Here is a 13,390-nt window from a genome sequence, read left to right on the forward strand (position 1 = left end):
AATATTTTTTTATTTTCCCCTAGGAAATTTATTTTATCATGAACCGACACTCCAGCGCATCAAATTATCTCCTCCTGGTAAAACAAATCCGGCCATCTGGCGGTTGATTTATGAATTAAAATTTCCAGATGACGTTAAAAAATTAGGAGGTTAAGAAACGTTTTTTTTTATCGTATCAGTGGGGTCTGATCTCTCCTTTAGATCGACGGGAAAAGCGGAGCACAGGAGTCGCAAAATGGCGAAGAAGACGTTGGTTGATAAAAATAATCAAAATGATGATCCAGCCCAAAATAATGACGAGCAGATGAATGAAGATGACGAGCCAAACTTCAGTGACCCTGAGGGATACGTTGATGACATTAGTGATGAAGGTAAAAAACTATTTTGTTATTTTTTTTTTAACTGACGAACCAACGATTTGATGCGGTGGCAATTTTACATGCATGGATTACCGGAAATGTGGGACATGCGACATAACCTGCTTTAAGTTATATATTATAATGCATGTGTATATTTATATATATCTATAAAAATTTATTTATATCCCGACAATGTGTGGTATTTTTACTAAACATTTTATTTGTAATTTTTAAACAGAACTTCTGCCAGATGTGTTGGCGCAAAAACCATCGGAGGCTGATGGTGTCGAGTCGGTGATCGTCGTCGACGGCGCGCCCCAAGTCGAACCTGAACGGCTGGAAAAATTTAACACACTTATAAACAAAGTCTTCGGAAAGTTTGGTACCATCGTTAATCGGTTTTACCCCAAAAATGACAATGGAATTACCAAAGGGTAAATCATTTTCCATTTACTACTACGTCTTGCACACAATCTTTGATGTTTATTCTATAGAATATTTAATTGCTTTGGTAGGTACTTTTTTTTGGAGTACAATAGTCCATTGAATGCTGCAGCGGCGGTAAAAGCTACAAATAACTACAAGATTGACAAGCAGCACACTTTCAAAGTAAATCTTTTCACCGATTTCAAGAAATATGAAGAAATCCCGAAAGACTGGGAGCCTCCGAAACCAAAACCTTACAGTGCAGCCCATGATTTGCATTACTATGCATTGGAACCTGACGCATACGACCAATTTGGAGTTCTTTGTGGTAACGGTGCCGGAGTGTCAGTACAAATTTGGCTGAACTCTGCGCCTGATCCAACTCTAATTGAAGAACGTTCGCGATGGACAGAAACTTACTTCAAGTGGTCGCCATTGGGAACTTACCTGTCGACGTTCCACAAACCCGGAGTTGCTCTCTGGGGAGGTCCGAAATTCGAGCAGCAAGCGCGATTTGGACAGAGTGGAGTTGAGTGCATTGATTACTCTCCGTGCGAACGATATCTCGTGACTTATACGCCGCGAATGGACGGCGGACCTGATCAAAAACGTCTTGTAATTTGGGACATCCTTACTGGACATGAGAAACGTTCATTCTTTCCCGATGGATCATCTGTCTGGCCAATTTTCCGGTGGTCTCACGACGACAAGTATTTAGCTTGTATGGGTGAAGATATTTTGAGTGTCTATGAGACTCCGTCATTTGGACTTTTGGATAAAAAAAGTATAAGAACTCCAGGAATACGTGACTTCAGTTGGTCACCGACTGATAACGTGCTCGCTTACTGGGTGCCAGAAGACAAAGATGTTCCTGCTCGTGTAACACTTTTAGAAATTCCTAGTCGTAATGAAATAAGAAATAAAAATCTATTCAATGTAGCTGACTGCAAAATTTTCTGGCAAAAATCTGGTGACTACTTGTGTGTCAAGGTCGATAGATTTGCCAAAAAGAAGGAAAAAACTGAGCAAAAGTACACGGGAATGTCGTACAACTTTGAAATTTTCCATATGCGAGAAAAACAAATTCCTGTAGACAGTGTTGAGATGAAAGAGCCCATTCACGCGTTCGCTTGGGAACCAGTTGGCAGTAAATTCGCTATTATTCACGGTGAAATTCCAAGCGTCAATGTAAGTTTCTACGAAGTACGATACGGACATCAACCAGCGTTGCTAAAAAAACTAGAGAAAAAAGCGTGCAATCATTTATTCTGGTCACCTGCTGGTCAATTTATTGTCTTGGCTGGACTGACCACAATGGCTGGTGCTCTCGAGTTTATTGACACCAATGACTTCACTATCATGAACTCAACTGATCACTACCAAACCTCCGACGTCGAGTGGGATCCTACTGGCAGATACGTCGTCACGGCTGTGTCTAACTGGAAGACGAACGTCGATAATGGCTACTGGATTTGGACATTCCAGGGTCGTATTTTGAAACGTGTTAACTTGAATGCCTTCAATCAATTACTGTGGCGACCACGTCCACCAACTTTGTTAACTCCTGAACAAATAAAGGAAATAAAGAAAAACCTCAAGAAATATTCAGCCCAATTTGAGAGCAAAGATAGAATGCGTTTGACACGTGCGTCCAAGGAACTCATTGAGAAACGTTGCGCCTTGATGAAGGCATTCAATGAATACCGCGAGAAACGTATTGAAGAGTGGAACTCTCAGAAGAAACGTCGCATGGAGTTAAGGAACAATATTGATACCGATAATTTAGATTCTGATACCAAGAATGTAGAAGAGGAAGTCGTTGAATTTTTTGTCAAAGAAGAAACTTTCCCAGTTGATGACAAATAGAAAAAAAATAATCATCGTCGTGACTATTAAAACCTGTGCCCGCGGTTTTGCCCCTACATATTTTTAAGCATTATCGTTGGGAAGTAAATTATTCAATTGCAAAGAAAAAAAATGACGTACTATTATAAACAAGTGTTTTTAAATTGGCCATTTTTTATATTTTTAAAAGACCACTTAGTCGTGGTATTAGACGTACTCTATATTAATTATAATATTTACAAATTCTATCACTTTACGTATAGAATATTATATTTTAAAATATATATTTTATTCCTCTTGTCTCGAATTTTTTGTTTTATCTTTATATATTTATTTATTTATTTATTTATTGGACCCTTGATCGGTTTTCACTGATTGCGGCTGACGATGTATGTCCTTATTCTCTATGTTAGCGAACTGATTTGATTAGAAAATTTTAAACTCCAGAAAAAATGTTAACCCACAAGACAGTACACAATTGCTACGGTCGTAATTTAAATGATTATGAATTAAACTGACAGTTAACAATTTTTGGAATTTGTTTTTCAACAAATCAATGACAAAAATATAAAATCTAAAAATATGTACATGTAGAAAATTAAAAAAACTATAGATACAATTTTTTTAAATATTATTTTTTAAGTAATTTATTGTTTTAAAAAAAATTCAAAAACTTTTAGACGCCGGCTAACTTCAGTGTCATTAATTCAAACCATGAAATAAATTACTTAATTAAATTAATATGTAGAGATGTCAAGTAAAATTTAAAATAATTTTTTTAGGTTTTTAAAAAAAGAGTTTTATTAAAACTCAATAATAAAATTATCCTAGAAAAAATAACGAAATAAAAATACTGCGGCGTAAACCCAAGTCGGGACAACTCGATCATGTTGTAATAGTGAATTTCTAGTAACTTGATGAGAATTTTTATATAATCTATTGTACTCTTCGTACAAATCATTTTTTAATCTATCATTTTTTGTAACAACGGCTATTTGGGTTTCTAGATCACGATTTACTGATCGGTATCCTGTAGTAAAAAATAAAAATGATTGTAATAATAATTAGCGGATTAAAAATTATATAAAAAAAGTATTTACCAAAATTTGAAGAACCAATTAAAGTAAATGAGGGTTTTTTTTGATTTGGTAATGTGTACCAAAGACCTTTGGCATGATATGTCCAACCACTACGAACATATTCTCTTAATTTAATGCGTTCATTCATTCCCAATCGTTCACAATATTTATAAAATGATTTTTCTATCAGCGTATACGCTGCGGGAATTCCTCCGGCTACTCCTTTAGCGCCTGTGATAACAAAAATTCTAGTTACTGATTAAAATATAAATTTATCGGATTTATAATTAAAATGACAAACCATAAAAACCATTGGCTGTAGGATGAGCAGTAAGGAGCTGGACTGAAGCCTGACAATCGCGAATCAGAGCATTAGAATACTCTGTCGTTAAATTAAAATATCCTGTAGCGAACCGCAGACTAGCTCCCGCAGGTGCAGTCTTCAATAATCTTAAAGTAATTTCATTGTCGTGATAAATTCCAAGCTGACCCATTTGAATCAATGGAAATATCCATGTGTCTGCAGACACTTGATTATTCCCGGCTTCGTTTTGACGTTTATCCAATTGATTGAAGTAAAATTTACGTATTCGACTGTTAGCAGATGATACAAATTCTTTCACAGGACTTTGGAAAGGATGAGGACTAGAGTCGGTATCAAATGACGTTGAATTATCTGGCATCAATTGGAAACTGAACTTTGATACTTGAGATATTAAATCATTATAAAAATCACATAAATCTTTGCAGTCTTCAATGAGAAAATAACGATCTTGACGATTCATGAAGTAATCATTACTCAAATTAGCCCTTTAAGTAATCAAAGTTAAATTTACAATAAAAATTTATATATTTATGATAATTGCTGTTAGCTTACCCACTAATAATTAGAGAATCATCAAAAATATATACTTTCATGTGTTGCAAACCTATTAATTCATTGAAGCGATTCGGTATAAACTTCTTGAGTAACCCTCGTAATTTTGGTGTATGGTACAAATGAACTTTAATGTTATCAGCCCATTGTTGTTTAAGTAATGGCTGTAACATTTTTCTGGAATTTTTGTGACCACGTGAGCCTCGCATGTAATCCAAAAGAATGTTTACTTTCAAATGACCATCGCTTGCGATTACTGATTTTTCTATAGCTTCAACCTTAAAATTTAAATATTTAAATAGTTTGTTAACATTAAATTTTGAATTTATCACTTAATTATATAATATTTATCGTGTACCATAATAATGGTACATACGAACCTACCAAACCCCCTTCAAGTTTTCCAGTTCCTAAATAAAGCGACGCTAATGTTATTCTTTTCTCAGCTTTCTTACATTTATCTAATAAAGTTGAATAAAAAACTTCGGGTTCGTGAATAATTGTCACCTTAAAAATACAATTAATAAATAATCAAAGTAATTGATAACGTACTTAGTGAGACCTAGTACCCGATCATAGAACTAGTACCCAATCGGAGAACTAGTTCTGATCAAAAAATGAATACCTGATCACTCATATATTTGTATATTTATATATATTTAGTAAAACTCAGTAAATATAGATATTGAAATTCATGGAGTAATCGAGTACTAGTTCCCTGATCAGGTACTAGGTCTTTTACTTTACTAAATATTTAAATAAAAATAATAAACATACTTTAGAAGCATCGACAGGAAATGCAGGCGCTGATTTTTGTAACCAATAAAAAAAATCCATAGGATTTACTTTATTGTTTTTATCAGTAGAATCAAATTCATTGCTAATCATCCTGATTGAATTGATATTTAAATTTTTAACTTGCCGCCAATGTGTCATTGTCAGTTTCAAAATAAATTTATAGTCATGAAGCCTACAACTAAAAATGGAATATATTTATAAATATTAAATATCAAAATAATAATTTCATCATCTAGCTTTAACCTTGTATTGAATATAAAGAAAATTATAACTTAATTAATATTTATTAATTATTGATAATTAACTAACCGTTTAAATGTGCATCTAATTAAATTATACATGAATAATAATTAAACATTAACTACGATTTATAAATCCAAAATTAAATCTCTTAAAAACACACGTGTATACACAAGGACTTATCATTCGCATGTTTATTCTTACAGTTCAATTAATGTATATATTTTTTATTGATCAACATGATCATGTGAGTGACATACATTGTACATATTTTTTTAAATTATTATTTTTTATAATTAAATTATTTTTACATGCATTTTATTTTTTAAAATCATTTTTATAAATTTATGTTGTAATTTTCTCTACTTATTTTTTATAATTTTATTTAAAATTTTCAAATTGTGTATAAGGAGTAATTATTGTGTATGAAAATCCGCCTTAATGTAGATGCGTATGATCAACATGTGTTTGAAAATATATATATGTATGAGTTGGATGGATGGATAAAATTCAAACTAACACAAGCATAAACTTTTACTGGTTGACGCCAATATACGCTATCCAGTTGTAGAATGATTCAGCAATATTATTATAAAAACGAAAAACGGAAAGAAAAGACTTTCCTCCTTTGCTGTGGCATCGTAACTTGATCCTTAAAATGGATGGAAGACGCTCCGTTAAAATGGTAATTACTATTTATTTCATTTATTCATTATTTCTGTTTAAATAAAACAGCTGATGTTTTCGACAGTTGTATAGTTGAGTCTGTTTGTAAGTGTAAGTGACGTATATTCATACTGTAACCTACTCATCGTTACTATTCTATTCGCATCATATTTAACAAGCCACCAACAAAATTATTATTTTTCTTTCTAACATCATAAGTTTAAATTTTTCCCTGCCGATTTAAATTGCCCGCCATTAATTAATTATTTATTTATTTGCAGGATCCAATTTCTCCAAGTCCTTGCTTGGATATCAGTGATGATGAACTCGTGACAATATCAGTACGTGATTTAAATCGTCAGTTAAAATTACGTGGGTTGTCCCGTGATGAGATAGTGCGTATGAAACAACGTAGAAGAACTTTAAAAAATCGTGGCTATGCAGCAAGTTGTCGAACTAAAAGACTCGAGCAAAAAGATGAGTTGGAGACTGAAAAAACCCAAGAGATTCGGGATATGGAATTGATGCAAGAGAATAATGAGTTAATGCGCACAGAAATTCAGTCTTGGCATGCTAAATATTTAGCATTAAAAAAATTTGCCGCTGAAAGGAAAATCATAATTCCTCATGAATTAGAAACAATATAATTTTTACTTATCTTGCAATTTATATAAGTAATTCATCTAATATATTTACGTAATTACTCATTATTTAAATGTAATTAATAACTAGTCCAGTTAAATAATAATCAACTTAAAAGTATAATTAAACCACATGTTTTAAAGGTAAACGGGTGTAATAAGTTTAAATATAATAAAAGTTTTATTAAAAATGTTTATTTGTTATTAAAATAAATATCTTATTTTAAAATATTAACAATTCTTTATACTTTTTTTTTTTTTTTAATTAGAATCAGGTACGTAATCAAGGAGAATAATTAATAGACTGACAATGTGGACATTTATCGAATTGCCGATCAATTTATATCTTTGTCGTTTATTTATTGTACTTGGGAACGTAAATTTATGAGGAAAACACATGAGTCGCGATACTTCACTAGGTGTAAAGTAACGTAACCTTAAACTCTTTAAAATATCCGAGTTATTTTCGGTCAACTCGCTATTTTTTAATTCATAAATTTTTTCCTCAACATCAGAGCTGAGTAATGGAGAAAAAACTGACCCTGTGCCTTCAGCATAACGTCCGTATGCTGAAGTAAAACAACATGACCCTTTGGAGTCAGGACTTCTTATATCTAGTACTTTAATATATTTATTTAAAATTGTTTCCGGTAAATTGTACTCATGTGTGTCAATTTCATTTGAATTACTAACTACTTCACTTAATTTAATGCAATCGTTTGTTAGATATTCCGGGTGTTTATTTTTAAATATTTTGAATCGGCACGACTTGGATAAAATATTTAAAATTAAATCAGAGTTGATGTCTGTTATCGTTGAGTCTGATAAACAAAATGGTAAATTTTTTTTCTTAGCTATTAAAAAATATCTTGATCTACTATTAGGTACTCCAAAGTCACTGGGACTTAGAATACATTCACGATAATTAAATCCACTGTTTTGTAAACATGAAGTTAAGATATCACGTGACAAAGATTTTGAAAATGGTTCAACATTTTCTAATAATATATATTTTAAATTTGTCAATTGAGGTATTAATTCTAGTATATGAAAAAATGATACTGTTCGCGCATCGTTAATATCTTTTTGAAGGCCATTTCTTGTAAAAGGTTGACATGGAGGACTCATAAATATACTATCTACTTTCATATCTTCAATATCTTTAACTGTCAACGAACCAATGTTTCTATTAATCAGTTTTGTTGATGGAAAATTGTGTTTATAAACTTCATTTGCAACTGTACTTATTTCAATAGCTGCAACTATTGTTCCAGGTACTCCACTTTCTAAAATAAAAATAAGTAAATAATTACTCAACATTTTAAATTAAAATATTAATTATATAATTTAAAATTTAATTAGTCATAAGTGGAAATGTAGCTGCCAATTGTCAACTTTTTAAATTTTTGAATAAATAAAAATTAAAAAATGCGTATTTAAATATTCGACAAATTATTGCGCGCTTTTTTTTAAATTTTATTATTTTAATTAATTTATTTAATTATTCAAAATTTATAAATTGTCGTGTGCTACACTCACATAATTATTTACTAAAGTAAGTAAATATTTTACTTACTCTCAAAAGCATAATGCATTCCACCAATACCCGAGTATAATTCTAAAACCCTCATGATTTATTTAATTGCTTTGACATCAACTAATTATGACAACTATAACTTTTTTTGTTTATTATAAATTATAAATATAATTATTGTTGATTTTCAGAATTGATAAACGACTGATGAATCTGCACATCACACATGGGTTTTGGCGTAACCTCAAAAAGGCGCGACAGAAAAATTTTAAATGGGCGTATTTATATTTTAGATGTTGGAAAAATGGACCAATCATAAAATTTTTCTTTGTGTTATTAATATTTAATGCTGCTTCGTAATTTCGGTGCTCGAGAGATGCTGCCACCTAAAAAATTTAAAGTATTGAAATAAAAGACACGAGTGTGAAGTAGCTGACAATTGATTTTTTTTTTAATTTTAGAATAAATAAACAAAATGTAAGTTTAGAATAAAAATTTTAAAATGCGTATTTAGATAAATGAAAAAACAGTACGCACATTTTTTTAAATTTCATTCTTTTAATTAATTAATTTATTTATTTAAAATTTATAAATTGTCTTATATTTGCTACATTCACACTCACTAAAAGATGATACTGAAGTTAGCCGGCGTCTAATAATTTTTGGATTATTTTTCAGAACGATAAATTATAAAAAAAAATATTTTAAAAAATTGCACCTAGAGTTTTTTTTATTTTCTACATGTGCATATTTTTAGTTTTTTTTTTTTATTTTAAATTGAATTGTTGAAAAAAAAAATCCGAAAATTGTGAACTGCCTGCTAACTTCAAAATCATATTAAAATTCGCGTAAAATGAACACCACGTGGTTGCTTTATAGTTAATTAATATTCAAAATAAAATAAAATATTAAGTTATCAGCTGATAATTAATCATATACTTAATTCATCCAATTACTGGAAAACTTTCGGAAAATTAGAAAAAAAAGCGCGTAAAAAATTTTAAGGCTGAAGAGATGCTGCCCTCTTTAATAAAACTAATCCTATAAAAAACAAAAAAAAAATACGAAATAATGTTTCTGTTGGTAAGAAAGCACAACAAAGTTATCATCAAGGACAAATAATAAAAGTACGTGTTTTTATTAACTGCATGTCTCAGTGTGTCAAAAAAATTCCTTTGTTTATCGGCTTGTCCATGTTTTTATTATGGTCTCATACGAATTTCCGCGTGAAAATTGACAATTAGTGTACTTACATTTTATAATTTATATATTTATAAATAAATCCACCAGTTATATTCTACAAAATTCTATAAATATCTTTATGAAGCTAATTGCTCGAGGTAAGTCGACAATAATTTACAAAACAGTATTTTGTGTCATAAATCCTATTGGATATTGAGTAGTGAAGATAAAAAAATAAGTTAAAACGAATGTTGATACTCAATAGCCCATTGTACTTACAAGTGTCGTATATTATTCTCAAGTTTTATTACGTCAATGTATGGTATATATATTTATATTTAATTTATTAATTATTCATTTAAATGTCCAGTGCAATGGCTAGTCCTGATGAAAAATCCAGTTCTGTTAACGAACGCAATAACGAGGATAGTTCATCTTCTGGTGAATGGACTCTGATAGGTGACAAAGAATCTGCTGACAGTATTAGTATTAGTAATAGTATTGATGTACATGACAACGATGATGATAATGCTGACGAAAACATTGATGCTGAAGAAGCTCGTGAAGTAATTCAACTTTTTAAAATTTATTTTAAAATTTTTTATAAATTTGATTGTTAAAAAATTTTAAAAATTATTTCAGGCCATACAAATTTTAGGAGAATCAATTCAGGCTGGTAACAAAGAAAATGAAGATGAAGATAAAGACAAAGAAGAGAAAGATGATATGAAAGATGATGAGGATAAAAACAGAAATGATGCTCTTGTTACACGTGATGATGATTCAGATGGTATATCTGTGATAACTGACTGTGAAAAAAGTGATGATAATTTATATAGAAGCCTTACTGAAATTATAAAACCTGTTGATAAGATCCAGTTACCGGTACACTTTCACATTTATTATTATAAACATTTTGTAAGGGATCTATTATTGTAATGATCCAGAAGTTAGTAAACAATTTCAAGTTTTTGAATTTTTTTAGAACAAATCAAAAAAAATAATGCACAAGTAGAAAATTTATAAAACTATAGGTGCAATTTTTAAAAATAAGTTTTTTTTTTAAATTTAGCGTTTTGAAAAACGTCGGCTAACTTTAGTACAATTTATTTTATTGCTTTAAATTGAAATTGGATCTTGTAGTTAGCAGACAATGACTAATTTTCTGATTATTTTTTAACAAATCAATTAAAAAAAAATATGCGCATACAGAAATTTAAAAAAAACTATAGGTGCAATTTTTTTTTTTTTTTTATAATTTATCGTTTTTCAAGAAACTATTAGAGGTCAGCTAACTTCAGTATCATATTAAATTACATAAAATATATTTTATTTTAGTTATTTAAATTCAAAATTTAGATAACATAAATTTAGATTTATTTGTTTGAACCTGATAAATATTTCAATTATTATTTAAAATAAATTAAATTTTTAGGCCGGAAGTTTAGTGCATATATTGATAGCATGCACACTGGCAGCGACAGTTGGATTTGGCATCGGATTATTTTTTGGCCCGGGAAATACCGAAATGTCACCTCTTACCCCAACAATTCCAACTAATGATGTTAATTTTAAAGATATAAATACAGAAAGTGAAAAATCACTTTATCGTACTGATGAATTAAAAGAAGAATCTCATTTACTAAAAGATAATATTGATGTGTCAGTACTGAATAAGCCAAAAATAAATAATTTTAATGTTGGTACAATTAAAAATAATGGTGATAATAAGCTTGTAAATATTAAGACTTTAAAAAATAATGGATCATTAAGAGAAATAATTGACAAAGTTAAATTATCATTTAATACTTTATGTTCGATCATTGAAAATGGTGACACGCCGCATAAAACGAGTATAGACTTTGCTTGCAATCGACGATCGCTGCTAGATTTACTTGACTTGAAAGATAATCTGCAGAGAATTATGACGGGGATTCAATTTACCGAAGAGAATTCAAATAAACGGTTTGTTACATATATATTAATGGTTTTAAAAATTGGAGTAACCTTCATTAAGAGAAATAATTTACTTCATGCTGTTTATTTCTATATATTAGTCGATTCAAATTGTTTTAAATCATTTCAAATTGTTTTGAATCATTTTAAACAGTTTTTTTTAATCAAGAAAACATTGGCTTATTTTATTCATCGCTCCGTAATGGAGTCACCAGCATCGGTGGTCTAGTGGTATGATGCTCGCCTGCCACGCGGGCGACCCGGGTTCAATTCCCGGTCGATGCATTTGTTTTTCTTTTTTTTAATCAAAATTTAATTTTTAATATTTTATTTAGAGTATAAATTTTAATTAATTCATGGGGACTTTGAAAACAAAAATATTTTTGGTCCATATCATTTCTGATTTGATACAAACGACATAATTTAATTATTCAATAGGAGAATCTCACATGAGAATAGAAGCGTTAAAAATTAAAATGTGATAGAATGCCCTAAAATTAATTTAAAATAAAATATTCATTTGCTTAAACAATAAATAAATATGTTTTTTTTCACTGTTTCAGATTCATCGAAAATGTGGAATCGAAAATAAAAAATATTTCTTTGACGTTCTTTGATGATTTATCAAAGACTTTAAAGAATTCAATTGTAAAAGTTCATCGTAAATTAGTTAAAGTAAGACGTAAGTTAAATCAACGATTATGTTTGATACAAAATACGATGGGCGACGATCCAAAATTGTTGGAATTGTTAGAGAAACTAAATTTACAAAATAAAAACTGTAATAAACCGCTAAAATCAGATAAATTTAATGAAAAAATTACCAACGATGAGCCGAAGAAGAAAAATAAACCAGATAAAAATAATAAATATCCTGTGGGACCGGAAGTTAAGCGCGAATTTGATAAAGAAAAATCTAAGGTAGTGTAATTAATGAGTGTAAATATAAATTTATTATTTTATATTTTCTAATATGAAGTTTTTTATATAATTATTTAAATTATTATAGATGGATTCAAAAGAATATCGCGCTAAGCAAAATGGGAGAAATGACAAAGGAGAGTACGGAGAAATGAAGAGAAAATTTAAATCTCAAAGAGATTATCATAAAGAGTATTCGATAACAGATGATAGTAAATCAAATGATTTAAATGCTAAAATAATAAGAGATACCGCTAAACTTAAACCCAATGCTCCTCCAGTAGATAAATATAAAGATAAGACTAAGGAATCTCATATTAAAAATGATGATGACTCTGTTTGTCATAGTAAATTTTGTAGCAAACAGCGCAATAACGATAGGAAAAATTCATTTGAGAAAAATGAAAACTGGCAATTCAAAAGGTAACAATAAAATTTATTTAAATATTCAGGGTATGTTCAGAAAAACACTCGGGAGATTGATAAATATTCATAGGAAATTTCCGAACATGCTCTTGCTTTATATATTTTACTATTAAATATAATTTATTAATAGATCTGAAGGACGTGATAATTGGCGGACAGAAAAAAAAACAAACGATAAAAAAGAATATTCATGGGATTTTAAACGCGCTAAAGGACGTGAAAACGCGCGAACAAATGTTTGAATCTTTTATTTGTGTATTTAAATATATATATATATTTAAAAAAAAAAATCCAGAATTTTTGTGTCCACAACTTTGAAGAAATAAAATTTTATTTATAAATAAATAAATCTTTAAAAAATTATTTAAATGTATTGAGATAAATAAATTTCAAGTTTTAATTGTGGAAAGTTAAATTTTTTATTACTTATTTCAATAACT

The 13,390-nt window shown here is 29.6% G+C and overlaps 5 protein-coding genes and 1 non-coding gene across 7 annotated transcripts; 4 read left to right on the forward strand and 2 right to left on the reverse strand.

Annotated features, from left to right (window-relative positions):
• The first annotated feature begins 161 nt into the window (after window positions 1-161).
• Window positions 162-2,937, forward strand: LOC103574110 (eukaryotic translation initiation factor 3 subunit B). The gene is made up of 3 exons (XM_008553472.3): window positions 162-371; window positions 598-793; window positions 875-2,937. Exons 1-3 carry the CDS (start codon window positions 236-238, stop codon window positions 2,649-2,651), a joined length of 2,109 nt encoding a protein of 702 aa, XP_008551694.1. The 5' UTR covers window positions 162-235; the 3' UTR covers window positions 2,652-2,937.
• LOC103574111 (CDP-diacylglycerol--glycerol-3-phosphate 3-phosphatidyltransferase, mitochondrial) lies at window positions 2,785-6,036 on the reverse strand. Its single transcript, XM_008553473.3, has 7 exons — window positions 5,694-6,036; window positions 5,364-5,562; window positions 4,971-5,093; window positions 4,587-4,864; window positions 4,011-4,519; window positions 3,731-3,940; window positions 2,785-3,660 (listed from the first exon to the last, which is right to left on the reverse strand). Exons 1-7 carry the CDS (start codon window positions 5,723-5,725, stop codon window positions 3,458-3,460), a joined length of 1,554 nt encoding a protein of 517 aa, XP_008551695.1. The 5' UTR covers window positions 5,726-6,036; the 3' UTR covers window positions 2,785-3,457.
• A 131-nt stretch (window positions 6,037-6,167) lies between these two features.
• On the forward strand, window positions 6,168-7,071 carry LOC103574113 (transcription factor MafG). Its single transcript, XM_008553474.3, has 2 exons — window positions 6,168-6,309; window positions 6,572-7,071. Exons 1-2 carry the CDS (start codon window positions 6,283-6,285, stop codon window positions 6,935-6,937), a joined length of 393 nt encoding a protein of 130 aa, XP_008551696.1. The 5' UTR covers window positions 6,168-6,282; the 3' UTR covers window positions 6,938-7,071.
• A 35-nt stretch (window positions 7,072-7,106) lies between these two features.
• Window positions 7,107-9,082, reverse strand: LOC103574114 (tRNA (cytosine(38)-C(5))-methyltransferase). 2 transcript variants are annotated; one of them, XM_053740968.1, is made up of 3 exons: window positions 9,003-9,082; window positions 8,508-8,851; window positions 7,107-8,217 (listed from the first exon to the last, which is right to left on the reverse strand). In XM_053740968.1, exons 2-3 carry the CDS (start codon window positions 8,560-8,562, stop codon window positions 7,193-7,195), a joined length of 1,080 nt encoding a protein of 359 aa, XP_053596943.1. In that variant the 5' UTR covers window positions 8,563-8,851; window positions 9,003-9,082; the 3' UTR covers window positions 7,107-7,192. The 2 variants fall into 2 exon arrangements, with proteins under 2 accessions (XP_053596943.1, XP_008551697.1); XM_008553475.3 differs by lacking the exon at window positions 9,003-9,082 and having other exon boundaries at window positions 8,508-8,903.
• A 573-nt stretch (window positions 9,083-9,655) lies between these two features.
• LOC103574115 (uncharacterized) lies at window positions 9,656-13,365 on the forward strand. The gene is made up of 7 exons (XM_008553476.2): window positions 9,656-9,805; window positions 10,018-10,213; window positions 10,290-10,532; window positions 11,083-11,612; window positions 12,167-12,524; window positions 12,613-12,947; window positions 13,081-13,365. The coding sequence occupies exons 2-7, from the start codon at window positions 10,022-10,024 to the stop codon at window positions 13,190-13,192; spliced, it is 1,770 nt and encodes a 589-aa protein (XP_008551698.1). The 5' UTR covers window positions 9,656-9,805; window positions 10,018-10,021; the 3' UTR covers window positions 13,193-13,365.
• On the forward strand, window positions 11,818-11,888 carry Trnag-gcc (transfer RNA glycine (anticodon GCC)). The gene has a single exon. It is a non-coding gene; the product is annotated as a tRNA-Gly (tRNA).
• Window positions 13,366-13,390: the final 25 nt, after the last annotated feature.

This window comes from Microplitis demolitor, chromosome 7, assembly GCF_026212275.2.
Source record: "Microplitis demolitor isolate Queensland-Clemson2020A chromosome 7, iyMicDemo2.1a, whole genome shotgun sequence".
Lineage (NCBI taxonomy): Eukaryota > Metazoa > Arthropoda > Insecta > Hymenoptera > Braconidae > Microplitis > Microplitis demolitor.

Coding starts and splice junctions, on each gene's coding strand:
- LOC103574110 (XM_008553472.3), top strand. CDS start 236: ATGGCGAAGAAGACGTTGGTTGATAAAAATAATCAAAATGATGATCCA. Junction 372..597: donor TGATGACATTAGTGATGAAG/GTAAAAAACTAT, acceptor ATTTTTAAACAG/AACTTCTGCCAGATGTGTTG. Junction 794..874: donor GACAATGGAATTACCAAAGG/GTAAATCATTTT, acceptor TTGCTTTGGTAG/GTACTTTTTTTTGGAGTACA.
- LOC103574111 (XM_008553473.3), bottom strand. CDS start 5,725: ATGTATAATTTAATTAGATGCACATTTAAACG. Junction 5,563..5,693: donor ATTAGATGCACATTTAAACG/GTTAGTTAATTA, acceptor TTCCATTTTTAG/TTGTAGGCTTCATGACTATA. Junction 3,661..3,730: donor AATTGGTTCTTCAAATTTTG/GTAAATACTTTT, acceptor TTTTTACTACAG/GATACCGATCAGTAAATCGT.
- LOC103574113 (XM_008553474.3), top strand. CDS start 6,283: ATGGATGGAAGACGCTCCGTTAAAATG. Junction 6,310..6,571: donor GAAGACGCTCCGTTAAAATG/GTAATTACTATT, acceptor ATTTATTTGCAG/GATCCAATTTCTCCAAGTCC.
- LOC103574114 (XM_053740968.1), bottom strand. CDS start 8,562: ATGAGGGTTTTAGAATTATACTCGGGTATTGGTGGAATGCATTATGCT. Junction 8,218..8,507: donor AATGCATTATGCTTTTGAGA/GTAAGTAAAATA, acceptor TTTTTATTTTAG/AAAGTGGAGTACCTGGAACA.
- LOC103574115 (XM_008553476.2), top strand. CDS start 10,022: ATGGCTAGTCCTGATGAAAAATCCAGTTCTGTTAACGAACGCAATAAC. Junction 10,533..11,082: donor TTGATAAGATCCAGTTACCG/GTACACTTTCAC, acceptor TTAAATTTTTAG/GCCGGAAGTTTAGTGCATAT. Junction 12,948..13,080: donor GAAAACTGGCAATTCAAAAG/GTAACAATAAAA, acceptor ATTTATTAATAG/ATCTGAAGGACGTGATAATT.